This window comes from Zootoca vivipara, chromosome 9 (genome assembly GCF_963506605.1).
Source record: "Zootoca vivipara chromosome 9, rZooViv1.1, whole genome shotgun sequence".
Classification (NCBI taxonomy): domain Eukaryota; kingdom Metazoa; phylum Chordata; class Lepidosauria; order Squamata; family Lacertidae; genus Zootoca; species Zootoca vivipara.
In genome coordinates this window covers 71,503,409-71,530,748 of record NC_083284.1, presented here as the reverse complement: position 1 = coordinate 71,530,748, position 27,340 = coordinate 71,503,409, and the positions used below count along the sequence as shown (strand labels likewise).

General features: G+C 47.5%; 1 protein-coding gene across 4 annotated transcripts in view; it reads right to left on the bottom strand.

Annotated features, from left to right (window-relative positions):
* CCDC33 (coiled-coil domain containing 33) overlaps positions 1-27,340 on the bottom strand; it is a 187,634-nt gene that overhangs the window by 90,841 nt on the left and 69,453 nt on the right. For all 4 annotated transcript variants that reach the window (XR_009558188.1, XM_060279001.1, XM_060278999.1 and 1 more), the window contains exons 5-9: positions 16,563-16,696; positions 6,647-6,756; positions 2,558-2,659; positions 1,276-1,367; positions 344-464 (exon numbers count right to left, since the gene is read on the bottom strand). Coding sequence is in view for 3 of the 4 variants with exons in the window: in XM_060279001.1 (XP_060134984.1) it covers positions 344-464; positions 1,276-1,367; positions 2,558-2,659; positions 6,647-6,756; positions 16,563-16,696 (559 nt within the window). In the remaining variant the exon portion in view is untranslated. The remainder of the gene's footprint in view (positions 1-343; positions 465-1,275; positions 1,368-2,557; positions 2,660-6,646; positions 6,757-16,562; positions 16,697-27,340) is intronic.

The following is a 27,340-nucleotide window of genomic DNA, read 5'->3' as shown; positions in this document are numbered from 1 at the left end:
CCCCTTTTGATGGGACTTGGCTGCAAATGTCTTCCTCTTTAGGCTAATTTCCCGCCTCCCCACTGGTGCATCCCCAGAGGGGCTGTTTTTTAAGTTGTAGGAGCCAAAAGGAATCTGTTTCGGATGGCAGCTTCCTTCATCTTGGCAGGAAGGGATGCAAGAAGTAAGGTAGATGTGGTCCATGAAGAGGCTTTGGAGGAACTGAAAATGGGGATAGGTGGTGGCGCTGTGGGTTAAACCACAGAGTCTAAGGCTTGCTGATCAGAAGGTTGGCGGTTCAAATCCCTGCAACGGGGTGAGCTCCCGTTGCTCGGTCCCAGCTCAAGCGACACTTGTCTAGTACCTGTGGGTGTCCTTGGTTGGTGACTCGTGGGACCTCAAAAGCCTGCATTGGAGGATCTGGGAAGGTGATGTCTTTCTCTGGGACCGGGTGAGCATCAAGCGGCCGGGCCTTCATCTCTTTCCTTCAGATGGAGGGAGGGAAGAAGGGGGAGAATTGAATTATAGGGGTTGTTTGCAGCTACCACTTCAGAAATGTATTCCCAGATGTCTAAGCATGACAACACAACTCTATGCCCATTTCCTGAGAAGCAAGGGTGGGAAACCATTTCAAATTCTCTTGCTCCTTCCATCTTAAATTCAGTTCTCCAAATCTCCACATCAATTTGCTTTTTTAAAAATAGTCTTCATAAAAATTCACCAGCATTTTAGTGCTAATTTCTCCTAACATACAAGTTTTTGGATGCACATCTAATATGCACATCTTGGCAAAGCAATTTCCCCCAATACAACGAATTTCTGTGTGCTATAGACACGATACTTGCATTTGTATGAACACGTTATCTCAGTATACAGGTATGCATTTTTGCCAACACTACTAGGCTGGAGAACTGCACTGCGATATTTGAGAGAGTGTGACTTCTGAAGAATGACTGCATTTTGGTTTGTGTTTCATTTCTGGACAGCTTCAGTTCAGAAAGTTCAAGTTAGCTAGTTCAGTATTGGCTACATTGACCAAGAGTGGCTCTCTTTCGCTCAACGGGGGATTTTTGGTAGGATCTGCACTAAGGCAGAATCTATGTCCTCTTGTGAAGATGCTTAAGGTTATGGTTAGGACATGTATAGGACTGCCCTGTCCCCACCCCATTCATGTGCCTTTAGCTGGAATTCCTGCATTGCAGGTGTTGGGCTAGATGACCCTTTTGGATACCTTCCAACTTTACAGTTCAATTCAATTCAATTCTTAGCAGCCTGTTGTGATTTCTCCCCACTTACATGTAAGCTTTGACGTTGTTCACTATCCGGCCAACGGCTAAGACGGTGCCGTCGGGCTCTTCCAGAGGCTCATTGATCCCCTTGAGGAATACCTGAAATCAGAGAGAACAGTGATTACCAATGACCTGGTTCTGCTCTTAACACATGTTCACAATAATCAACCCTTCCCCTCACTTCTGCCCTAAATGTTACCTCTTAGCACCTTTGACTTCTCATAACTTCTTTATTCCATTTCTTATGAATTCCCTTGTTACATCTCATCTTATTTCATCTGTAAGCTTCTTATGCAGCCACACTGGTTTCTTTAGATGCCCCTCACTTTTCTTTCTTGTTAGAATTGTCTGCCTTGTGCCTTCAATATTTCACCTTTAAGAAACGCCCGTCCATCTTGTACTCCCTTCTCTCTGAGTATTTCTAGCTATGGGATCTCACTCAGCAGTTCTGCAAGCTTTTTGAAACCAGCCTTTTTCAAGTCTAGAGTGCATGTCCAACCACCTCCCTGCCTGCTTGCTCTATTCCTTTTGAACAGGTTATACCCCTCAATTTCTACATTCCAATCATTAGTCTCACCCCACCAAGTTTCAGTAATGTCTATTAGGGTCATATTTGCCACTTTGCATCAAGAGCTCAAATTCATCTTGCTTGTTTCCCATACTCTTGAGTATTAGTATAGAGACAACTGAAACCATGAGTCATTCCCTTCCTTCTTGCAGTTTCCTGCCCTTTATTAGGTTTCTAGGGCACCACCTCAGTTTCCTATGCATCATTCAACCTATTATCACAAGTACCAGTATTATCCCCTGTCATCTGTAATATTGTCTCCCTCCCCCTTAAGCTCTCCTGATCAGGTGGCATCCTCCAAATGTTGTTGGGCTTCAGCTCCCATCAGCCCCAGCCAACATGGCCAACTGCAACTAACGGAGGAGCAGAATCGGGGGGGGGATTTGCATTGTGAGCCCCTCCATGTTATGCTCAGGTAGGAAGGGAAACTGTCCTCTGCACATATCCCAGCAAGTCAACACCCTTCTTAATTAATTAGTTTCCATTCATTTAAAGTCACCACATGCTATGTTAAAATTCCCTACCTTTGCATGTTCTGAAATTGTTGCCAATCCATTTGGTCAGCAGAAACAGAATTGCAGCCGCAGGCACTTGCAGGGTGTTCTCTACAACAACCCCAAAGTTCTTGGCACTGGCCTGGTGCCACTCACCTCCTCAAAGGTTCCAAAGCTTGCCAATGCCACCTTGCCCATCATTTTGTATTTGTTGGCCTGAGCCTTACCTCCAAGCCTGTGTAATTCATTCCAGGGTAGCGGGGGATGAGACTGCCTTTACGGGTTATGGTGACATGCAGCTTGGTCCCCGCTGGGTCCTTCTTCCTAGGCTGTTTGGGAAAGAACGAAATGCTTAAGGTGATACGGGAATGGAGAGAAAGCGAGCAAATGCGGCAACAAACCAAGAGTTTCTCAACAGTCCAGATTACTCTGCGGTGGCCCTGAGCAGCCATAATTGCAGGCACTGATAATTAAAGCCCATTGTTCTCTGGAGTGCCCTGTCTAGAAAGATCAATGCCATCAATCTTTCCCCTTTGGCATTTAAACATTTCGCAGCCCATGAAGACCTGCCACCAACCTCTATGGGAAAAGTAAATAATGTTTGGATAGGCAGAGAAAAGAGACGTTATCCATTTAAAACACACTGTTTCCCCCAAAGGGTCCTGGGAACTGTAGTCTGCCTCTCACAGAGCTATGATTCCCAGTGCCACTACAATTCCTAGCACCAACACCTAGCTGTGAGGGGCTGCCCTTTCTTCCCACTGAGCCAAACACATAAGCGGACTTGCCACAAAATGGTGACCCCCTACAGATTCTTAAATGCGAGTAAAGCAGCCATGCTTAGGCCGCCAGCAGCTTTGGGATGACCATTTGGGATCATGAATAAATCAGCCGGAGAAACACAAAGAACCACATGGAAAGCTAATCTTGGGGCCACTGGAGTCTGCAAATGGACTTTGGAGCAATCACACCACAAGACAGCTAATCATTATTACCTCATCAATACAAGCACTCTCCTTAAAAATCACTGTTCAAATGAGGGGAAATGGTGTATGGAATAAAGGTCAGGTTTTTAATGCAGAGAGGGAGGAAATTAACAGGCGTTGCATTCTGCGCTGCGTGAAACCTTGACAAAAATGCAGAATTCCCCCCCCCCCCGTGCAGCAGCTCCTTCTGAGGCAGAGGAAGACAAGCCCATCTTACCCAGAGCTGATGAGTTTTAGGTTTGTCCCCCTCTCCCTCCATACAAGGACAGCAATTGAGTCAGGGGGAGAGGAAGAAGCTGATAGCCACTGTTATCCCCTGGACCAGATGTAAGCAAGCACCAGGCAGGTGGGGGCTGCTGGCTGAGGGCAGGCGGGCAGGTGGGGCCCCATCCGCCCCAATGGAGCAGCCTCCGCTGAGCTGGAGCAACTGCTTGGTGTTCCAAAGGTCCCAGGTTCAGGGGTGCTCAGAGGGAAGGACTTTGGAGCCCATATGGATTTTCTTCTGGAAGCACACAAAGCGGAAAAGAGTCCTAAATTTGCACTATATTCCACTACGGTTCCAGAAGGGGCTTCACTGTGTTCAGTTCTAGTTGTCTCACCTAAAAAAGGATATTACAGAGTTGGGAGGTTCAGGACTGTAAGGGGGAGGGATTATAGAGAACCACCCCCCTCTCATCAGGAGCAGCTCATCTCCAAGCAGTCATGAAAGCGTGGGGTCTGAAGGGGTGAGTCAGGAGACGGAGGAGTGCCAGGGCTCTGGCAGCATTGGAGAGCCCCTGCTCCACAGGCAGGAAGAGAGAGAGGCGGGAAGGGTGGACAGGGAGAAGGCAGACCGTAGACCCCCCCCCCCGACACCGGTATTGAGGAGGAGGAGGAAGGGGAGGAGATTCACTGTCTCGAGGCTTTTATGTTGGTCAAAGTCGCGAAAAGGGGCAGTGCCGGATTCTGATACGGAATGAGAAGACATGAAACCGACAGCTCACTACACTGTAAATAATGTGCACCAATAAAGACTTTTGAAAGACAAGTATGTGGAAGGTCGTTACTCAGGAGTAGTCTGAACAACCCTGACAAGGACAGTTCAAAGAAAGGGCTTCTTCCCAGAGTATAAACGGAACTGCCTCCCACAGGAGGCAGCAATGGCCACCAACCTAGATGGCTTTAAAAGAGAATTAGACAAATTCATGGAGGATAAAGCTATTGTTGGCTGCTGGCTAACATGGCTCTGCTCTGCCCTCCACAGAAGGAGGCAGCAACACTTCTGAGTGCCAGTTGCTGTAAGCCCCAGGAGGGCAGAGGGCTGCTCTTGTGATTGGGTCCTGCTTTCTGGTTTCCTACAGGCCTCTGGTTGGCTGCTGTGAGAATAGGATGCTGGACTAGATGGGCCACTGACCTGATCCAGCAGGCTGATCCGATGTTCTTATGCTTAGTTAGGGGGAAGTCATGAAAACAGAATAAACTGCCATGTGAATACAGCCTGTCTCAGACCAGCTTGATCTATGGAAATGGCTCTCCAGGGTTTCAGACAAGAGGTCTCACTCCATCCTACCTGGAGATGTCAGAGCTCAAACCCAGGCAAAGCAGATGATGTCCCTTCCCCTCTTTTAAAGGGACCCTGGGGCTCTGGCTTAGCACATTTACTCGAGCACATGCTTCTGGCTTCTCAGGCTTTGAAAACCTGAAACATTTTCCCATCACGGATTATTGCCTTTGCATAAAGATTTCCTGGGCCTGACCCCAGTGAACTTCAACAAAACGTTTTTTTGTGAGTGAGGCTGCTGTAGAATGTAGAGTGTAAGCCTGGAATTAGGAGGCTGGATCCCAACGTGCAGGGAAAGTAAAGATGCCTCCTCAGGAGAGAGAAGAAGACTGCCTGTGTCAGAAAAATACCCAACAAACGGGAACACAGCAAATCAAGGAAGAGGCTAAGTGAGAACTCCCTGCTGCAACATCTTCTCTTCTCCATGCAGTAGAATCAGGGCTCATCCACATGTCCCTTATCCACAGTGGTGTGTGGATCTACAAGCAAAAGTGGGTGGAGCAACATAATATTCTCACACACCCCTCCCTGTTCTCCATCTGGGCAAGCAAGAGGCATTATCAGAGCTCAAGGCCAGGCAAAAATATTCAAGGAGGGTGCAAAGCAGAGCAAGTGAGAGGCCGGCAACTTGGAGGGAGCCCTGAGGGCCAGACAGACACGCCTAAAGGTAAAGGACCCCTGACAGTTAAGTCCAGTTGCAGACGGTTTTTCCAGGTCATGTGGCCAGCATGACTGAGCCACTTCTGGCGAAACCAGAGCAACGGGAGCTCACCCCGTCATGTGGCCAGGTGAACCAGAGCAGCGCACGGAAACACTTGCACTTTGCTGTGCTTTTGAACTGCTATGTTGGTAGGAGCTGGGACCAAGCAACGGGAGCTCACCCTGTCGTGGGGATTCGAACTGCCAGCCTTCTGATCAGCGAGTCCTAGACTCTGTGGTTTAACCCACAGCGCCACCCATGTCCCAGTTTCCCCCTCTCTACAGTAAAGCACTTGAAGATGGATTGCAACCTATCAGGGCACATACAGGTGAGGCCTTTAGGTAGCTTGCACAGATCACCCAAGCCTGGGGTGGGGACCTTCTCCAGCCCAAGAGCCACATTCCTGCCTGGGCAACTGTCTGAGGGCCCACAGGCCAGTCATGGATGAGGCCACAGGCAGAAGTGGGCACTGCAACTCATGCCACATTTAACTTGGCCTGGCAGGCAACTGTGTGCACACACTCCCACTCCCCTCTCTAACTTCCATCCAAAAATGAAGAGGCATTAGCAGACATATTCTAAAAAACGCTCAAGGAGGGATGTGTGTGCAAAGCACAGTAATTGACCTTTGGCCTGGGGAGAGCCCCAAGGGTCAGACAGAGGGGCCTGAAGGGTCACATTTGGCCCCCCAGGACCTGATGCTCTGCACCCCAGTCTGCCACATCTCAGATGGCACAGCAGGCAAGCCCAAAGCAGTGCCTTCCCCAACCATCAATGGATGTGGGCAGCTTCCCAGAGAAGAAGGCAGCTCTCCGAACAGAGGTGGGGGACCTGCAGCCTTCCAGACATGGCTTAACTCCAACTCCCATCGCCTCCAGTCGGCTTGGTTAATGGCCAGAGAGAATGGAAACCAGCAACCAAACATGTGAACAACCACCTATGTCTTCCACAATGGTCCAGGCCCATGGTGATGGCACAACTTGCCCTTTCGGAACCTTAAGTTAGGCATGGGCTGAGAAGCCAATGGTACATATGCCCAAGGTTGGACAGCCAGGCAGATAATGGGAGCAGATTGTGGGATGTGGCTTACCAGCACTAGGGCACAGTGGTAGGGATGAAAGGGCTGCAGGTGCTTCACAGGGATGCTGTATTTGGCCAAGATCTCTTTGGTGTCTTTGTCGGCCACGATCAGGGAAATGTCTGGAAAAGAAAGAAAAGGAGGCAGAATCATTAGCACATGTAATTAAAATCCCTCAGGGCCAAAGTGCACCAAGCAAGAGGAGATTTTTCAATTATTTTTATCAGAAGAGTGAAGCAGAACATTGCATTGCATTGCTTTTGCACCTCTCATCTTTTCTCCAAGGAGCTCAAGGTGCTGCACATGGTTCTCTCCTTCCTCATTTAATCCCAACAACAGCCCTGTGAGGTAGGATAGGCTGGGAGAGACAGTGACTGGCTCCCAAGGTCACCCATGAGCTTCATGACTGAGTGGGGATTTGAACCCTGGATTCCCAGGTCCTAAGCAGACGCTAACCATTACACTGCGCTGACTCTTTATAGGTTGACTGTAGGAAAGGTAGGAGAAGGGCAATTTATGCCACACTCTCACCATGCATTTAAAACTAATGAACCCCTTAGGGAGATACAAAGAGGTTGTAGATAATACAAGGGTTTGAAAATAAGTATCGATAGAAGATAAGGACATATTAATTAAGAAGTAAGATATAGATTGAGTTTATAAGGATAAGATATAATAGACATAGTAATAAGGCAATATTGAAGTAATATTTAGAGTTTATATAAGATTTAGAATTTACTAAATATGAAATGTAAAGAACCGCAGCAGGATGTGGAAGAGGAAGTCAATAGATTAGAAATAAGGGTTATAAGTAAGGGGTTTTTTTGTATTTTTTGTATTTTGTATTTTTTGTGTTTTGTGTGTTTTGTATTTTTGTATTTCTGCATGTTTGAAAATCTTTAATAAATACATTTTTTTTTAAAAAAAAACCCTTGCCCCAAGACTTTATTAAAATTATTTGTGGGATGCAGCTCAGCGGTGGAGCCCTTCCTTTGCACGGAAAGGGCCCCTGGTTCCGTCTCTGGAATCGCCAAGGTAGGCTGTGAAGAGCCTCTCTCTGAAACCTGAAGCACTGCTATCTGTCAGCGAGGGAAATGCTCACTCAGACAGACCCCTGGCCTGACATGGCACCCACCAACTTCCTATGTTCCTATACCACCAGCATCCAAATTGAAAGCGCCCACATGGGATCTTCAACTTGATTAACTAATCTAATGTACATTCATAGCTTTTATCAAGGCTGATGAGTTTCTCAAGCAGATGAGGCAGAAATCAATGTTAGCAATTAAGGGCGGTAGCTCAATTGAGCATTGCTCCCAATCAGATTTGGTATAGGAATCTCCTAATCACCATCACCATCACCTAGTGTGAAGAACAGAGAAGGTTTTATTATTGATTTCCATTGTTTTACAGTTCACAAAACCTTACCCTGCGAAGTTGGACAAGGCTATTCCACAAACCTCCTTGCAAAGAATGGGGATAGATCTGCATCTTCAGCATCCAGAGATCCAACATGTGCTATGAAAAAAAGCCTGGAAAGTTTTCCTGATTTTTTTTGGGGGGGGGCAGTCACAGTCTTGTAGCCTAAACTACCTCACAGGGTTGTTGTGAGGATACAGTGGAGAAGGAGGATATGTGTATGCCACCTTGAGTTCCTTGGAGAAAAGATAGGATATAAATATTGTTACAAAAGTTGGGCACCATCCCCACTCACTGTCGAGCAGTAGCAAGACCCTAGAGTGGGGGGCTGGGATTGTCAATAATTCAGCCATCCCGGGGGCCAGTTGTCAGACTGGTCCCACAGGCCAAATATGCGATTGCTCTCACAAACGTGATGTGCAACACACAAGTCAGTAAATAAGGCTTAACTGCTTTATTTACATATAAACAAACTGGGAACTCTACATCATGGCTCCCTCTCTCTGGCATCACAGCCAGTAAAGCGTAAGAACAAAGGAACAACAGTCCCACGTAAACATCCTGTCTACGTCACTTCCACTCTGTGGGAATGAAAACACATACAGTCATATGATACACAATAACCCTATGACTGCAGACGGGGAATGAATCCTAACAGGGATACCAGGCACTCATCTGGGGTCTGTGTTGCTCTGGAGAATTGAGACATGGTGAAGACTGCCATAGTTTTAAGGAATATGGTTTAGTCATCTATTTATACCTTCTGTCTGCATGGAGGGAGTCCGGAACTTACAGCAGGATCATTTCAAGAGGGGCTTGTTCCACACAGCTGTGCAGCCCTGTAGTCCAAGGCCTCTCTCCTAGCCTCCCTTCAGCCAGCCTGCCCAAAATGGATCCGTCCTTCTTCTCCCCTTTCTTCCTCCCAGCACACCTTGCTCTAAAGACTCTCTCTTCCTGTCACTTCTAACCCACACCCCATCACCATGGGAACCTCTTTCTGTCCAGACCCAATATTCCTCTTACCAGGCCATCAACACCTTTTGTCAGGTTAATGCCTTTATCCCAGGTGAGGCCCTGGCTTGGAAAGGAAGCTGAGTCTGTATTTTTCCACTGGCCTCCAATCTGTCATGGGCCAGGAGCCAGCTTCACCTGCTGAGCAGCAGCCTGAAGGAGCAGAAGGTAAAGTGACTCTACCTGCTGCTAATCAGCCTCCTTGCTCCTGATAAGAACCAGCTGGATCCAGCTTTCTTAAGCAGGGTTTCCAGCCTCAGTCAGTTGCTGGAAACAATATTCTTTGTTCCCGACCAGACCTTGCTGCTTCTTGCGACCTTGGATCCTCAGCTTTCTTGAGCCCCGGATCGTCTGACTGTGTGAACTGAGATAGTCCTGACATTAGGACTAGACTGGACCTTGTATACAGACTCTGCCTCCAGGCAAGTACCCCCCCCCCAAGATTTGGCTGGTTGGCTGGCTTCTCCCTTCACTGAGCTCTGTCGTGTCTGGCAGCACAGGACTATGACACAATCTTCCTTTCAGTACTCCAAATAATCAAAATCCTACCTTTTATTAATTTCTAGGATTTAGGGGGTCTCCCCTAATCTAAAATGGATGGATGGATGGATGAATGAATGTTGAACTTGGTGATCCCTGAGGCTTATTGCACCCAGGATGCTGCTATGACATCCAAGCAATGCAAGGGAGAAATGGGGTGGGGGGGAGGAGAGAACTGGCTGATGCCCCCCCCACTCCTATTCCTGTTTTGCCAGCAGGTGAAACTGGGGAAAGGGGGAGGTGGGAAGTCTATGTGTTCAGAGTGATGAAGGACTAAGGTGTGAGGGTGGGCAATGGGAGGCAGCTCACTTAAGCCATTCTCTTTTCATGAGCACTCAACAAGGCTTGCTGCAAAATACGGCAAAAAAGAGTGTGTCAATTGAGGCAAGTCATTTGTTTACACAACCCTGCTCTGATTTGCGACCCTCGCCTCCCACAAAATGTTGGCATGAATTCCCCACATTTCCAAACTGAAATCAACAAGCATCAAGCAAAAGGCCCATGTGATTAAAAATAGCCCTCTTCCACTGGTACTGTATGTTATTCTTTGCATTGCTTGTGAAAATGCCCTAGAATCTTCAGGGGCACCCAGCTATCACTGCTGCTGTCCTTGGTGCTGAATTGCTATTTGGAGGTGCTGTTAATGTTGGTGCCTTGCTGCTTAAGATACACATAGCTCATCAGTACAGCAAAGTGTGGCCATGTTGCAATTAGATCGACTGACCCCACCATGAAACCTAATCTGTTTTCTCCTCCATCTACCCCACAAGTAACACTTATTTATCTGAATACACTTTTGTTGTTGTTGTTGGGGGAAGGATAGTGTGGTAATCTTGCCCTGCTAAAGCAGAACATGAAATCCACAAACGGAGAAGGAACCTTCTAAATAAAGGGCACATAGAATAGAAATAATCAGTGCTGACCACCAAAAACAGAACAACAGAAGAATAAGCAGGCTGTATTTTTCTTGAAGTGACCGTCAACTTATTTGTTAAGTAATTTCATTGTGTAGGATCTGGCCAGTGGACCATCTAGTCCAGCATCCTGTTCTCACAGTGGCTGAGCAGTTGCTTATGGAGAAGTCAGCAAGCAGGACCCAATCACAAGATTCCTTTCCCCTTCCTGCTGTTTCCAGCAACTGGCATTCAGAAGTATTGCTGCCTCCCACTGTGGAGGTAGAGCAGAGCCAGCCTGGCTAGGAGCCATCAACAGACCTCTCCCCAGGAATGTGTCTAATCCTCTTTTAAAGCCATCCATAGGTGGCCAACCCTGCCTCCTCTGGGAGCCAGTTAAGAAAAGTTCTTTATTTTATCTGTCCTGAATTTTCCAACATTCAGCCTCCTTGGCTGCCCATGAGTTCTAGAGTTATGAGAGAGGGATAATGTTTCTCTATCCACTTCCTCCATGTTCTGGATTTTTTAAAAAATAATTTTATAAACCTCTATCATGTTGCCTCTTATTCGCCTTTTCTCTGAACTTAAAAGTCCCAAACTCTGCAACCTTTTTTTTTTCATAGGGGAGTCTCACTCCACCCCCTTGGTTGCCCTATTCTGAGACTTCTCCCAATTCTGCAGTATCCTTTTTAGGTGAGGCAACCAAAATAATAATAATAATAATAATAATAATAAAAATAATAATAATAATAATAATAATAATAATAATAATAATAATAATATATTATTATTTATACCCCGCCCATCTGGCCGGGTCTCCCCAGCCACTCTGGGTGGCTTCCAACAGAAGAATAAAACACAACAATCTATTAAACATTAAAAGCCTCCCTGAACAGGGCTGCCTTCAGATGTCTTCTAAAAGTCTGGTAGTTGTTTTTCTTTTTTACATCTGTTGGGAGGGCGTTCCACAGGGCAGGCACCACCACCGAGAAGGCCCTCTGCCTAGTTCCCTGCAACTTGGCTTCTCGCAACGAGGGAACCGCCAGAAGGCCCTTGGTGCTGGACCTCAGTGTCCGGGCAGAATGATGGAGGTGGAGACGCTCCTTCAGGTATACTGGACCGAGGCCATTTAGGGCTTTAAAGGTCAGCACCAACACTTTGAATTGTGTGTACACAGTAAACCAAAACCAAGGTTATCCCAATTTTTGTGTGGTTTGTTTTTTTAGGGGGGAGGGGCAAGACAGGAAGTGAAATCTGGGGAGATCCTGATTTATTTATTTGAGGGAGGAAGAGGAGCTTGCTGCATTGGGGCAGTCACTTCCTGTCTGTTTTAAATGAGAGTTTTAGAAGTCACTTGCTCTGCTGTTGGTCTGAAGTCAGGATAAAGCCGTTGCTCTGGTGCTTCCCTCTACCATGTCTCATCCCCATCCCTCTTCATTATCTCTTGTACCTCAAGCCACTTGGCTCACGGGAGGCTCGACAAAGGAAGAATCCAGCTGCACATCCTTCTTCAATAACAGCAGCTTGCTTTTGGTGTGACCCAATCAGCGAGGGGAGGGTGCGGGGGCGGGTGGGGGGAATCACCAAAGCAACAGCACCTGAATAGACCTCTGATCAGCCGCTGATGATCTGCTGATGATGATCTGCCAACAAAACTACCCACCGCACTCTTCCCCCCCCTCTTTCACATTCCCTCCCTCCCTCTGTTCTTCTCATCTTGATGCAAGACGGACTCAAGCTGCTCCCCGACTTCAGTCACACTCCAGAAAATTGCAGGCATGTTGGCTGCCCACTATGGTTATTACACTTGTGTCGAAGGGCACGGGGGGGGGGGTGTTATTGTGACTGCTGGGCTCCTCGCCCGCTCTTTCCCTTGGCCCAGGGACAGGGCCTCTCTGTACGGCAGAAGAATACCACTTCTGCTGCTCGCCAAGGTCGCCTTTGCAAAAGAATACAATGAATCCCACGCAGCCTGGATTGCTGTAAAGGCCCAGTAGAGTGGATGATGAGGCAGCCACCTCAGCCTACCGATTTCAGGCATCATAAAAGGACACCCAGTGGCTTTTAAATTCATCATAATTGCTGCTACTTTTCCTGCTACAGTAGAGAGGGGGGTGGGAGGTGCTTGTGGAATTTTCTGCATCAGGTGGCAAAAGTCACTTGAGCAGCCTTGGATGCTGTGTGCCAGGGGTCACTACCATGGCACCCCCATGGGCACCCCCAGGCCCTCCCAGGGCACCTGCTGCAAATAGCCTACATAAATATCCCTGCCAAAATCCACCATGCACAAGAGATGTTTGCTCTTCAAGCTCGGGTCTTGTTGGAAGAGGATTAGCCTCTCCTGTATTGAACACCCCGGCCCCACTTCAACACCACTGGATGCCAAGATTGGACACCCATCACCCCATCCATTCTGGAGAGAGAAGAGGTGCAAAATGCTTCTTTATATGAGTGAGCAGAGCAGGAGCACAGCACGTAGGCGTCTTCCCCCCACTGACGGGGAGGCATGCGCACACTGTTTCACAGTCCTCTCCCCCTCTTCTGCGCTTTTAAATGCTGCAGGCATTTGGTGTAATGCTGTGCCCCTGTGGCAGACATGTTTTTGACTGGTGCCCAGGGATTATAAATGTGCCAACTGGCCCCAAAACATTGGTGGCTCCTGGGGTGGGGGGGTGGGGGTCACCATTTGCAGCAAAATGCTTTCAGGTTGCCCAAAAAAGGAAACAAGCCTTTGGGGAGTTTGTTTGTTTTGAGATGGCTTGGTTTCGGGCAGGCATGGCCAAACTTGGCCCTCCGGATGTTTTGGGACTACAACTCCCATCATCCCTAGCTAACAGGACCAGTGGTCAGGGATGCTGGGAATTGGGGTCCCAAAACATCTGGAGGGCCAAGTTTGGCCATGCCTGGTTTAGGGCTAAACTGAAATCTATCTCTCTCTCCCCCCCCCACCCCTCTTCACACCTTCATCAGGGGCTTGCTATTTTCAGAGAAGAGGGTGTGCCACTGCTAGGATTTCCACATACACCTCAAGTAACTCATCCCCTTTGTTACAAATACTGTACTCTCTCTTGTTTGAAAGAAACTTCTGAGGGTACGGTAAAAGCTGCTTGACAGTGCAACAGACTCCCTCAGAAGCAGGTGGGCTCTCCTTCCTTGGAGGTTTCTAAGTAGAGGCTGGATGGCCATCTGCCAGGGATTCTTTAGCTGTTATTCCTGCCTTGCAGGGGGTTGGACTACATAATGACCCCAGGCTCCCTCCCAACTCTACAATTCTATGATTCTGTGGTTCTAAGTATAAGCCTCTTGCTAAAACACTCGCCAACAAGAGCAGGGTTGCAATAGTAGTGCTGTCCATATAAGCCCAGGTTACTCGCAAATAATCAGTCTCGGTCCAAAACATGATCCACCGGCAAAGTCCAGCAACAGTCCACAGCTAGTAGTACTCAGAGTTCAGGCACCCAACAAGACAGACAGCACCATCTACAGTACTTCAATTAATGCACTCCTTCAGTTTGGTCATAGACTGACTGATTACCTGGCTACATGATGGAGTCATCAGGTGCCAGTTCCAACCGACATTGTTCCGCCCTTTGAAAGCATCATCTGAATCAGTCCTCAATCAATGGACTGAACTGACTTACTCATGTCAGTGGGCAGATGAAGACTGAGGATGCAAGACAAAAAGTATGCACACAGCCAGCTTCTCTCCCCTCACCCCCAAATTGTGTGTGTGTGTGTGTATAAAATCCGGCTTGTTTAAATGAACGGCTCATCTGAATTTGATTTGCACCATTTGAGGGTCTGACCCTGAAAGAATACAGACTCTGTCTCTCTCTCAATCATTCCAAGCTAGGATAGGTAGAGGAGTACATTAAACGCTGCTTTATTTCACTTAAGCAACAGCTGTAATGGAATTACGAGGAGTGGGTTGTCTGGCTGCCACCGGCTTTGTTTCGCCAGAGTCTGGCATTAATCTGATTGCGGGCGCTAATGCCATTAGCATTGCTACAATTACCCACATAACATTGCTCAGCTTGGAACGATCAAGAGAAAGTCACCAGGGCACATGGCCACTGCCTTGGAAAAATGTAAAAATTATCAACAATCATTTCCCCATCAGATAGATAATTGAGCTGGGAGGAACCCAGAGAGCAGATGACTCTCTCTCTCTCTCTCTCTCTCTCTCTCTCTCTCTCTCTCTCTCTCTCTCTCTCTCTCTCTCTGTGTGTGTGTGTGTGTGTGTGCAATTCTTTCACTGAAGGATTCAATACACAAAAGATCTCCGCTTTCCGTTTTGAAAAAGCAAGGTTCTAGCCCCTATGGGATTCCAGTACCCACTATCCATAACCACTAGTCATGCTAGCTGGGGGCCAGCGGGAGTCCGACAATATCTGGAAAGTCCCAGACTCTCCATCCCCACATGCTCATTTTTGTCAAACCAGCTCAGTAGGCTTTTAAAGTGCCACCTTTTCACCCGTGCTTACAGCCAGAGTGCCTCTAGCACAATGCTCGTGCCACCATCTTTCTCCAGTGTTAAACAACAGCATTTGATGCCAGGGAAATCTCAAAAGCTGGTGTTAATAGGAAGTGGGGCCTATAGAGACTGAAGGTGAGGCTTCTGTGTTCAGTGCAATTCTTACTCTAGTGTCTACGGAGAATTGAGTTTGCGTTCAACAACACAGTTTGAATAGAAACTGCTTCCTTGTAAGGGGGGGATGCTTTTTGCACCTGTTTATTTGTTATGCTCGTGAGAAAGGAAGAAATGGGACACAGACTCCATATTTTTTCTGAAGAGATCCCTTTCTGTCCGAACCTCTGCCTGGGTAATATTTACTATGTCATTGTACTGTCTTTTCTCAAAACTTATGGATACCCTTTTATTATGGTTCACTGTTTTTATTTCAAAATTTGTAATAAAAGAGATGGCGAAAAAGTGGAACTTTTTCTTTCTTTCCAACTAACTAACTTAGAATCATAGAATTGTAGAGCTGGAGGGGACCTGAAGGGTCATCTAATCCGCCCACTGCAATGCAGACACCACAGCTAATTTGTGCCTGGGAAGTGCTGGGCAAGGGGCTTTGCAGACCCAGCCAATGTGTAGTGCCTGCAAAGACCCTTTCAGCCCTGCCTTTGCCTGGGTTCATATACGTGGCTTGGCTGAAATGGCTTCGTGGACCAAACTGGGGAGGCCTGAGGGGCTGAACAGCCTGTGGGCCAGATGTCTGTTGCCTCTGCTCTGGTGTGTGTTGCTAGGAGCAGCAGGGTGTGTTGTGGCATGCAATGTGGGATGGAACACTGGGACAGACAAGTCACAACAGTTCCTAGAGTGTCCACTAAGAGGAACTCAGCTGGGGGAAGACCTGACTAAGTTCCTCTTCCTCCAGATATGCAGATGAGATGGATTAGCTGGCAGACAAAAGCTCCCAGCCAGCAGCCATTCTCTCTCTTAGCCTTCTCTCCTTCGATGGGAACACATCTCCAGAGAATCTCCAGTTAGGATGGTTCTCCCTCTTGGCCTGCTGCCAAGAGAGAGACCAGATGGAGCCTCACTTTACTAAGTAGACTCCAGATGTACATATCTGTAACTTTTCTACATAAGCCTGCCTTTCTGAGATTACGCTGTTAACTCAGGATGTCATGTGAGTAAACTCTACCTTATTTTAATACTATTGTGTCATGTATTTCTTTTAAGAGGGACAAAGGGGATTTGCCAGGAAGTATAATATTGTACAGGTTTTAGCAAACCTGAACGCACACGCTTTGCTGCGCACAAAAGGGGAATGTCACTTTGCTGAAATTGGAAGCTTGCTAACACAAGCTTAGATAGGATCTATTTAATAATATATCCTAATCTACATCCCTAACATTCCCACATGCAATAGCTTTTCTGTTAGCCATGCACAGCCCCGCGTGGTAGAAAATGCATCAACGTTCACATTGATAGAAGATCAATGATGTATCATCAGTAAAAAGAGAGTGTTAAAAGCAATATCGCCTGGGCCTAAGCTACTACGTTCCCACCCCCAAGAGGAGAGCGCCTCGCGGCCCTCTCCTGCACTGCACACCTTCTTCTTCTGCCTTCTCCTGATTAATTTCCACAGCCACTGTCTCCTCCCAGATCGGTCTGTGGGTTGGCTGGGCAGCCACGTGAGTCACGCCCTGGGCTGGCTGCTTGCTGTCTTCATCCGAGGTGGTTTTTCTAGGAGAAACAGAAGAGAAGGAGTCGTGTGACTTCAAAGCTGGCTTTGTTGACTTATTGCATTGACCACCTTTTTTCTCCAAGGAGCTCAAGGTGGTGTGCATGGATCTACCCCCATCTCATTTACCTGTGAGGTAGGTGAGACTGAGAGAAGGCGGTGGATGACCCAAGGTCGCCCACTGAGCACCATTCAAAGCCTCATCTGCCAAGTCATAGTCCAAGACTCTACCTATTACACCACACTGGCCCCAACAACTGGGTGGGTGATGCTGAGCGAACCATCACAGATCAAGGCGGACTTCGGCTTTCCGAGAAAGAATGCTGTGCAGTGGCCCCAAGACTGCATTACAGATCAGTGTATTCCCAGGTTCAGACCTTTGCTCTGAGTTGCAAAGTGCTTTGTTGTCAGGACTGTGGTTCGTGCATTTCAAGGCATAAGACTAGCACTGGCTACAACTTTATATGCATTCAAACACCTTCCACTAGGCATGGCACAAATCTAGGTACCACGCTGGATCTTATACAACCCACTGCAAAGCGGCAACATAATCCTGTTAAATCACAAATACCAGGCCGCTAAATCTGGGAGGCCTTGAAACAGCAAACAGAGGCTCTTTTCTGACTCAAGCCGCATAAGCCGCCTTAATGAAATCAGAATTGAAGGGTGTTTGAAAGTCTGCTTTATTCCCTTCCTCCTGCCATGCACTCTCAGGAGGGCCTGGCTTGATAATCCATTTTGTTGCTACGTGACCAAACTGGCCAGCCTGGGAACTGGGACAGAGCAGGACATGGTGTTAAAGGATATATGCCAAGAGGGTCACCTTTCAACCATAGCTTCCTTCCAGCCACCCAGACAAAATCGCCCTCACCTTCGTAATGACACCAACATACCCTCCCACATTTCTCTGATGAAAATAGGGATGTCCCATTCCATAATGATAATTTTACTATTTGTGCCCCACACCTCTTACTGGGTTGCCCCAGCTACTCTGGCTGGCTTCCAACATATATAAAAACATAATAAAACATTAAACATTTTTTTAAAAAAACTTCCATATACAGGATTGCCTTCAGATGGTTCAGGGGTCGGATAACTACATACCCTCCAACATTTCTCCAATGAAAATAGGGACATCCTAAGGGAAAGTGGGACATTCTGGGATCAAATCAGAAACTGGGATGGCATCTCTAAATCAGAGATTCCCCTGAAAAATAGGGACACTGGGTCTGCACCAAACTGGGAGGGTAGCTAATGCCACAGAAGACAGAATCAAGATTCAATATGATCTTAACAGATTGGAGAACTGGGCCCAAAGTAACAACATGAATTTCAATAGGGACAAATTTCAGGTTCTACACTTATATAGAAAAAGCACGTTACACCAGTATAAGGTGGGGGGACACCTGGCTTGTCAGTAGTACATGTGCAAAGGATCTAGAGTCAGTGTGATGCGGCAAAGGTTCTATGGCCATCTGTCATGGATTATTTAGTTGAGATTCTTCCTTTGCAGGAGGTTGTACTAGATGACCCTTGGGATCCCTTCCAACTCTCTGATTCCATGGTTCTATGCCTATTGGGTTCCTCCTCTTAGTCTCAGTGTTGCCCCTTAGAGCTCAGCAAGTAGGGGGAGGAGGGGGACAAAACTAGGCTGAGTTGGCTCTGTCTGCCATTAGCTGTGGTGCCACGTACTGTTGGCCTCCTTGCCTTGCTCCCTAGCACTCCCACTTGGTAGCAGCCACCTCTACTGATGGTTCAGCTCTGGCTTCCCACAAACAGCTAAGTAGCAGGCGACTCTGGGGTTTCCAGGGAAACCAGATTGAAACTGGAGAGCAGCCACGTTTTCAAGTGTCAAGGCTAAAGACTTGTCTGATTCATGGAAGCTGCTCTAAATTTGAAGAAAGGGTCAAATGAGAAACAGAGAAGAGGAAATGTGACTCATTTAAGCTGTGTGTGTGTGTGCTATTTCTTAAAGGGAAAACTAACTTCTCACAAAAGCTACCTGCCATCCTAAACACAGTTATAAGTAGCAAGCCCAATTCAATATGACAGGGCTTCTTTCTGAAAAAGCATGTAAAACTGGAAACAGGAAAACTGGCCGGAACAGTTGGAGAACACACACACATCAGAGAGAGAGAGAGAGAATGAATACATAGCAAAATGACTCCTCCTCATGTAAGCTTCTAAGCATTTTACAAAAGCCTTTCTGCCACATTGTTGAAATGCACAAATAATTATAAATACACCTTAGTTAAAATCACCAAGAAAACAATCCTGTTAAAGCATTAAAATATAATTAAAGATACAATTAAAAAATTAAAATATGCAACAGAACAATCCCATAAAAGCACAATGATTGGAGCAAGAGATTCCGTTTGAGGCAATGCCGGCCTGCCAGTTCAGAGGGCACCTCTCATGGCTCAGCACGGAGGGCATTCCACAACACGGGTTCCACCAAGAGCACCACTGATGTGCCATGCTCCTTCACTATCTTGGCAGGTGCCATCACTGCTAGTATGTACATAATGGGGAATCTATCACTCTGTCCCTTCTGGGAAACAGACATGTTTTACCTGCTTTCAGAGCCTTGCTGAGACTGCATTTTAATTTTGGGCTTGTGGTGATCCAGCTAATCAACACCATTATTTACACTTCACTCTTGCCGCAGTGTTCCTTGGAAACAGCCATCATTACCAAGGTCTTTGCTATCCATTTATATGAGCGCCTATTATCACACACACCAAAGAACTAATTCCCTGAAGGAATGATGAAGAGGGGAAGCAGGTACTTGGGGGAGAGAGAGGCGGGGAAGGGAGAGGAAGGGTTAAGAACCCCCATCAAGGAGCATTCACAAAAGGGGAACCATGAGCAGGTACCAGAGTGCTAATTAGCAAGTTCCCAGCATTTATATAGTGTTCCATAATTATCCATTTATGCTGTTTATTCTGTGCAAAATCTAAGAAACTCTCTTTATTCTTCTTCTTCTTTTAAAAAGTGGCAATTACTGCCAGAGCAGAAATAATAATAATAATAATAATAATAATAATAATAATAATAATAACAACAACAACAACAACAATATATTATTTGTATCCCACCCATCTGGCTGGGTTTCCCCAGCCACTCTGGGCGGCTTCCAACAAAATATTAAAATACAATGGTCCAGGGCTGGCTCTAGGTGTAGTCCTGGTAGGCGGTGTGCTGCGTGGCAAAGCCGCGCGGAAGCCATACTGCGCGCTGCGAGGGCGCCGGAGTGATCTCCGCGCCTCTCAGCGCCAGGGCGCCCGACCTGCTCGAGACTGCCCTGCAATGGTCTGTTAAACATTAAAAGCTTCCCTAAACAGGGCTGCCTTCAGATGTCTTCTAAAACTCTGGTACAGTAGTTGTTTTTCTCTTTGATATCTGGTAGGAGGGCATTCCACAAGGTGGGTGCCACTACCGAAAAGGCCCTCTGCCTGGTTCCCTGCAACTTGGTTTCTTGCAGCGAGGGCACCGCCAGAAAGCCCTAGGCACTGGACCTCAGTGTCTGGGCAGAACGATGGGGGGGGGGGTGGAGACGCTCCTTCACATAGGAAGGATCAGGCCGATGGCCCATCTAGTTCGGCATCCTGTTCTCACAGTGGCCAGCCAGATGCACCAAAAGGAAGCCAGCAAGCAGGATCTGAGCACAAGGGCAACACTCCTGCAGTTCCCAGCAACTGGGATTCAGAAGCATTATTGCCTCCAACTAGGGGGGCAGAGCAGAGCCTTCATAGCCAGCAGCCATTGATAGCCCCTAACTGCATGAAATTATATATCCATGAATTTTAGTTTTCCTTTAAGCGGTGCAGAGAAAGAAGTCCAATACAGAAAGGTCATGCTGTACCCCATCCACCACAACCATGGAATGAATCAAACTCCTCTATTTCCTAGGGGTGTGTCTGATTGGTTTTGCACTGAAGTGCTAAATTAGAGGGATGCATACCTGGGAATATATTGAACCTGCCTTGCATATGGTCTGGTTCCAGTCCTGCCTCCTGAGCCTGAGAACCTGAGTCTAGGAACCAGGGAAGAATTGGTACAGTCCACTGTTTTCATGCCAATGTACTGAATTTTCATTTCCCAGTTACAGGTAGGTAGCCATGTTGGTCTGCTGTAGTCGAAACAAAATTTAAAAAAATTCATTCCAGTAGCACCTTAAAGGTAAAGGAACCCCTGACCATTAGGTCCAGTTGTGGACGACTCTGGGGTTGCGGCGCTCATCTCGCTTTATTGGCCAAGGGAGCTGGCGTACAGCTTCCGGGTCATGTGGCCAGCATGACAAAGCCGCTTCTGGTGAACCAGAGCAGCGCACGGAAACGCCGTTTACCTTCCTGCTGGAGCAGTACCTATTTATCTATTTGCACTTTGATGTGCTTTTGAACTGCAAGGTTGGCAGGAGCTGGGACCAAGCAACGGGAGCTCACCCTGTCGCGGGGATTCAAACCACAGACCTTCTGATCGGCAAGCCCTAGGCTCTGCACAAAAGCTCATACCAATGACAAACTTAGTTGGTCTCTAAGGTGCTACTGGAAGGATTTTTTTTCTTTTGTTTCGTTTCCCAAACCAACAGCTGAACTGAAATGCAGCCTATTGGTTGGACTCAGATTCATATGTTTTCTGTCTGCTAATCAAATGAAGGCCCTGGCATTCTCACCCCCTTCTGAATCTCAAGCAAAGACCGCAGTGGACGTAACCATTTCTTGAAATGGTTGCAAGATGGCACACACACACACACACACACACACACAGAGAGAGAGAGAGAGAGAGAGAGAGAGAGAGAGAGAGAGAGAGAGAGAGAGAGAACGCCTTCAGGGTCAGGAGCAATTTCTGAGCCCCACCAGACAAAGCGAGAGGGACTCATCTGGCAGCCTTGGAGCTGGGCTGCCTTCGACACCAGATGGATAAGTGGCTTTGCCCCTTGTCCCTGGGATGTTCTTGTGCATCTCCCCAGCTGTTGCTCTGGGCTACTCTGCCTTTAAAATCTCCCCCCCCGCCAAACTCCCCTCTCCTCCAAGCAATGAAAAATTAATGACCATTTCTTCACAAGCCATTTGATATCACCCATTGCTGGGGAGGCCATCTTAATGGAGTCACAGTCCCCCACAATGTGTTAATGGGATGCCTGCTTTAGAGGGGGAAATGCTGCCCTGCAACCACCCTGGGTCCACCACCCCTCCTCCTCGTTTTTTTAAAAAACCGCTTTCGCCTCTTAAGTGTAGCTGCTGGCATTTCATCCAGTAATTGGTCCTCTCTTAGCTTAGGCGGATATCTGGCCCTCTAGGAAAATTGCATGCTGCCTGATCACATGACCCTTTTAATCTTGCTCCCCTCCCCTCCCACTCTCCATCCCCAAAAGATCTGGTTGGACCACTAAGGCATCAATAATGGATGAAAGGATGCACTTTCCCCACTCAGCTTTTCATGGCAAAGCGGCGGGAGGGGGGGGAAGCAGGTAGAGGCAGCTCAGCAGACAGACAGACAGAGCCCTTGGCGTGGAGATCCTAGAAGCCAAACAGCACACAGAAATCTTTACACACCCACACCCACCTTGGGTGAGCTGGAGGCAACGATCAATAGAGCTGCTCAGAAATTCTGCTCTCTCCACACTCACACCCAAATCAAAGGAGCAATCTCAATGCGAAAATCCAGAAGGAGCTAAAGGCTTCGGGCACATAGACTTGGCTTTTCTGATCACTGGCCTCGCCATGCAGGGAAGCAACTTGTCTTTTTGTTTTAAATCAGCTGCTCAGGAGAGCACTACACCTGACCCGTTGGCTCATAGAGAACCGGCAAGGGTGTTGGGGGGAGATGCCATTACAAGGGGGAAGAGGGCAGCACTTCAAGGTTGGGGGACGTTTTTCAGCCTGAGGTCCCCCTTCCCTTCTGTGGTCATGTGCCACTGATGGGCAAAAAAGCACATTTGTGAAATAAGCTAGGTGCTGTTCGCAAACTAACCCGTTCTCCATCCTCTACCCAGCAAGGCCTTGGTCCCTCTTTCAGATTCTACTGTCTCACACAATCAATGCATCAAATGAACAAAGTTCACTGCATTAGTTCAAAAAGCCCCGAGAATGATTTCCATAATCGGCAGGTGAACTGAACATGAATTAAGTTCATTTGGTGACAGAATTTTCTGCAGTTTCTACTTCATCTTCAAGTTCGTTCTCTTACATTTAAAAAAAACAACTTCAGATTCTTTGGGCCTCTAAGCTTAAAGAACATAATTGCTAGGGAAACGTATTAACCAAGTCACATTCCACTGATTTGATGTTTTCTTCGCCTCCACTTGGTTATTTTATACTTTGGCACAGCAGCTTGTAACATTCTGAATCCTTAAAACGCAACTTTTTTAAAAAACACACCTGAGGATCATTTGGATTCCCTTGAAGTGAGCTGTGTACACTGGACATGAACCAAACTAGTTTGGTTTGGAAAGGGACAATTGTGAACTGGAACCAGTCCCTTTTGGAAGCATCTTGAACTCAAATTTATTCCTTTCTAAAAACGAACTTCCCGTCTCTGCACAGTCCCAGGCTGGAAGGGAAAAGAAGAGGGGAAACCCAGCAAGACCCACAACTGGGAAACAGAGAGACGGTTGTTGGCATTATCCAGGAAGAAGTGAGCATTAAGCTCATGGCATTCCAACGCAGCTGGAGGAGGGAATCCAGCCTCTGGTAATGAGCTCCGCAGGGGCTTGCTGCGCTGATCATAACGTGCTTAGAGTCCCAATGAAGACTGAAGGGGCATGTGGAAACGGGGAGGAGAGACTGAGGTGGGCGGTGCTCTGGACAGACCCGCAACAACAGGCCAACCTAAGGAACAATGGGAGTGGCGGAAGGATGGAGCTATCGATTGCTACTAGCCTTGATGGCTATGCTCTGCCTCTATGCTTCTGATTACCAGTTGCTTGGAACTGCAGGAGGGCAGAGTTTCTCTGGCAAGCCATTGAGAGAGCAGGATGCTGGGCTAGGTGGGCTCCCCTGCTGTTTATATGGGAGAGTGCTCTTGTGGCTGGGTCCTGCTTGCAAGTTTCCCATTGGGCTTTCTGGCTGGCCACGGTGAGAACAGGATGTCGAACTAGATGTTCCCACTGGTGACTGAAATAATACAGTGTCTGTGACCAAACCTGCCAGTTCCTGCCTGAAAAATAAGGGATCGGACCGGAAGTAGCATCCCGGAAGTAGCGCTGTCGCCATTTTGGAACTGGGTGGAGCATGCTCAGAAGCGACTTTTGATGCTGCTCTGCCCTGTTCCAAAATGGCTGCCGCACCAGAAGTCGCGCTGCAGCCATTTTGGAACTGGGCAGAGCAGCATCAAAAGTCACTTCTGAGCATGCTCCGCCCAGTTCCAAACTGGCTGCTGCGCCAGAATAAACCGGGAAAAAACAAAAAAAATCTGTTTTTTTGGGCTGGGAATAGCTGGAAAAACGGGGGTTTTCCGGGGAATACGGGAGACTTGGCAGCTATGTCTGTGACTTCTAGAGAGATGAAGCTAGCACCAAACTCAGCTCCTGCAATTGCAACCAGAGCTAGGTAAAGAAGGGTATGGCTGGGTAGAAGTGGGCAGTGCCCACCCAGGGACAGCTGTGGGCAGGACTCCTGCATTGCAGGGAGTGAACTAGATGACCCTTGGTGGTCCCTTCTAGCTCTACAATTCCATGAAAACATGCACTTCCTCATCCTTCCCATTTTTTACTCTGCACGTCATTTGGCATGGGCCAGTACTGAACCAAAGAGATCTCGTTGGGTTCTCTATTGCTTCCAAGGCAAATGCAAATTCCTTCCAAAGCCACATAATTCTTCCTGAACTGCTCTAGTCCATTTGGCCACTCAGCATTCTCTTGCTTCGTTTGCGCCTCGTTCTGTCGTGGGTCAAGTGAGGACCAGAGGAAGGCAAGGATGCTCCACAACCCGCTCTCTGCAGGAGCCCAGCATATTAAGCTGAGAAATTGGCATGCCAAGATTGTTGTCCTTATTTGTGCTATTTATTCACACACACCCTTTTCCAGAAAGGTGAGCTCAGAGAAACTTACAAAAACAAGTGTAAAAATAAGAGTAATCGCGAAGAGGGCTGTTCCTTGATGGAGTCGAACAAAGCCTGTACTTGCTTGCTACAAGTCTTTTAAAGGAAAAAGCTTCAATGCATTTTAGTGTTGTTGAATTAACCATAATGCAGTTACTGGGTGATGTACAAATGGATATGATGAGTGAGCAGATTATCCTTAAAAGGTTCTTAATGGTTGAGGCAAAGGCACTGACATGGTAAAAAGGATGGAAAGCTAGAGCAGGCTGCCAGAGTCTTACCTGGTCCAGGCTCAGGTGGAATTTAGAGGGATGAAGCAAAGTGGATATGGTCTGCCTGCAAGATACCAAGATTATCCATATTTTTCTGCAGACAGGGAAGGGGGGAGCTTATCACATTTATTGAGCCATAAATGTTTAATAGCTGTGTGATTTGCATGATAGGATAAGTAGAAAGTATGGATGAGAAATCCAATCTATTGGTGTCGCTTAAGCACACCATTACTCCACCAATATGAGCAGTTCCTGCTTGTATTAACACACACTTCGGCATTGAGTAATAATGTTCACAGTGGGTGACAGATGCTTGGGAATGACATCACCCAGGGCTCCTGGATCATGAGGGTTGGAACTCTTGGGAGGGACTGAGTTCAAGCAACATCATAGGGAATAGGAGGAGAGGAATACCGGTTGAAAACTAGGTGCTGGAAACTGCAGGAGGGGGGAGGGTCCTGCTTGCTGGTTTCCCAAAGGCATCTTGTTGGCCACTGTGAGAAGAGGGTGCTGGACTCTAGGGGCCATTGGCCAGATCCAACAGGCTCTTTTTAGGTTCTTAATACTGTTACAAGGCACCCCGATCTATGAACAGTGTGAGATTCCAGGATGTTCCAGTCAGGGCTGTCTTAAGAATATCTGGCGCCCTGGCGCCATGGTGCGAATTTCCCTCCGGCGCCCCCCCATTTCCCAGTGCAGCTGTCTGGCGGGCGCAGCGCACAGCGTGGCTGGCATGGGCGCAGCAGTGCGGCGCCCCCCATGCGCCCTGGCGCCCTGGTGCCTTGCGCCACCCAGGCTTGCCTTAGAGCTGGCCCTGGTTCCAGTCACTTATCCTTGGAATGAGGGACCGTGGAGACTGTGTTGTCTATATGTGTAAATAAATCATATATCCTGAACAACCTGAGTCTAAGATGTAGGAGCTCAGGGTGCCGACACCTCCAAAAGGTATTTTGGGCATAGGGAGAGGGGGAAAGAGTGATTTTCTCAGCGGGAAAGGGACAGGATAATTTCCAAGTCTGATTCCAAATGAAGCCCAAGGAGTGGAAGTCAAGGGATCTTAATTTGCTGAAAACACTAAGTGCAGTGACATGGCTGCAGGAGCTCTTCACAGACTGGAAGCAAGCAGCCTTCGACCCAAACAAGAAACTCACTTTGGTCTCTTAGCCGGACTCAGATGCACATGGCAGCGAATCACCTTTGGGGCCATTGAGCTAGACAAGTGCTTTCTCCTGGCAGCCACAACAAGTCCAAACCTCTCTAGCTCTCCTGCCTCGGTGACCTACTTTTGCCTGCCGCTTTGCGGCTGGAAATTGAACGGCGCATTTTGACGTCATGCAGCTACACATGCATGACTGAGCAAGGGGCAGCACTTGGTTAGCATCAAACTGCACTCCAGAGAGATACTGAGACAGACAGACAAACAGCAAGTATGTCTTCTGCGTCTCAAGACTTGCGATCTTCTTGTGGTGGAAGGAAAGAGTAAAATGATACGTTTTACTCTCTATTTTATTCTTGAAAGCAAAACTAAAAACCCAAGTGATATACGGTAATCCATACTTGAAAATGCAAGGCTGTGGCTCAGTGGTTAGAGCACCTGCTTTGCAGGCTGAATATCCCAAATTCAATTTCCTGCATCTCCAGGTCAGGCTGGGAGCCTGTCTCATTTGAAACCCTGGAGAACTGTTGCCAGTCAGTGTAGAAAACACTGAAGTAGATGGACCAGTGGTTGGGCTCAGTGCCAGGCAGTTTCCTGTGCTGAAGACCCCTGACAGGATAATAAATCTTTTGAGGAAATGAAGGTGGGCTTAGACGCATCACTACTGTTTTATCGCTAGGTGCCTCGTCAGAATTTTCTGACATTTGTTTGACAGTGGAAGGGACTCCCTTGGAAGTTGGAGGTTTTTAAGCAGAGATTCCCATCTGTCAGAGATGCTTTAGATGTGATTTGTGCATTGCAGGGGATGCACCAGAAAGACTAGATGATCCTAGAATCGCAGAACTCTACAATTCTATGATTCATCAAGCAGGCCAAGGTTGAAGCCATCAACAGAAGGCTGCTTTTGTGTGAATAATGAATGCCTTCCGAGACAAGCGGAACCTCTGAGCAGAAAAGCAACCCGGCTGCTACGTAAATTTGAACTCTATTCCTTCTGCAGTAGATAATGTGCTCAACTGCTTCTGGGGTCTCAAAAGCTCATTGTTCCCCCAGATGCCCCAATTCCTCACAAACTCTACTCCTCACTTCCAGGAGCACAATGGATGGCCGTGACAAATGGGAGATTTCATGGCAATCTGGTTCCTCAAGGAGAGAGGAAAACAATCATTAAGGGG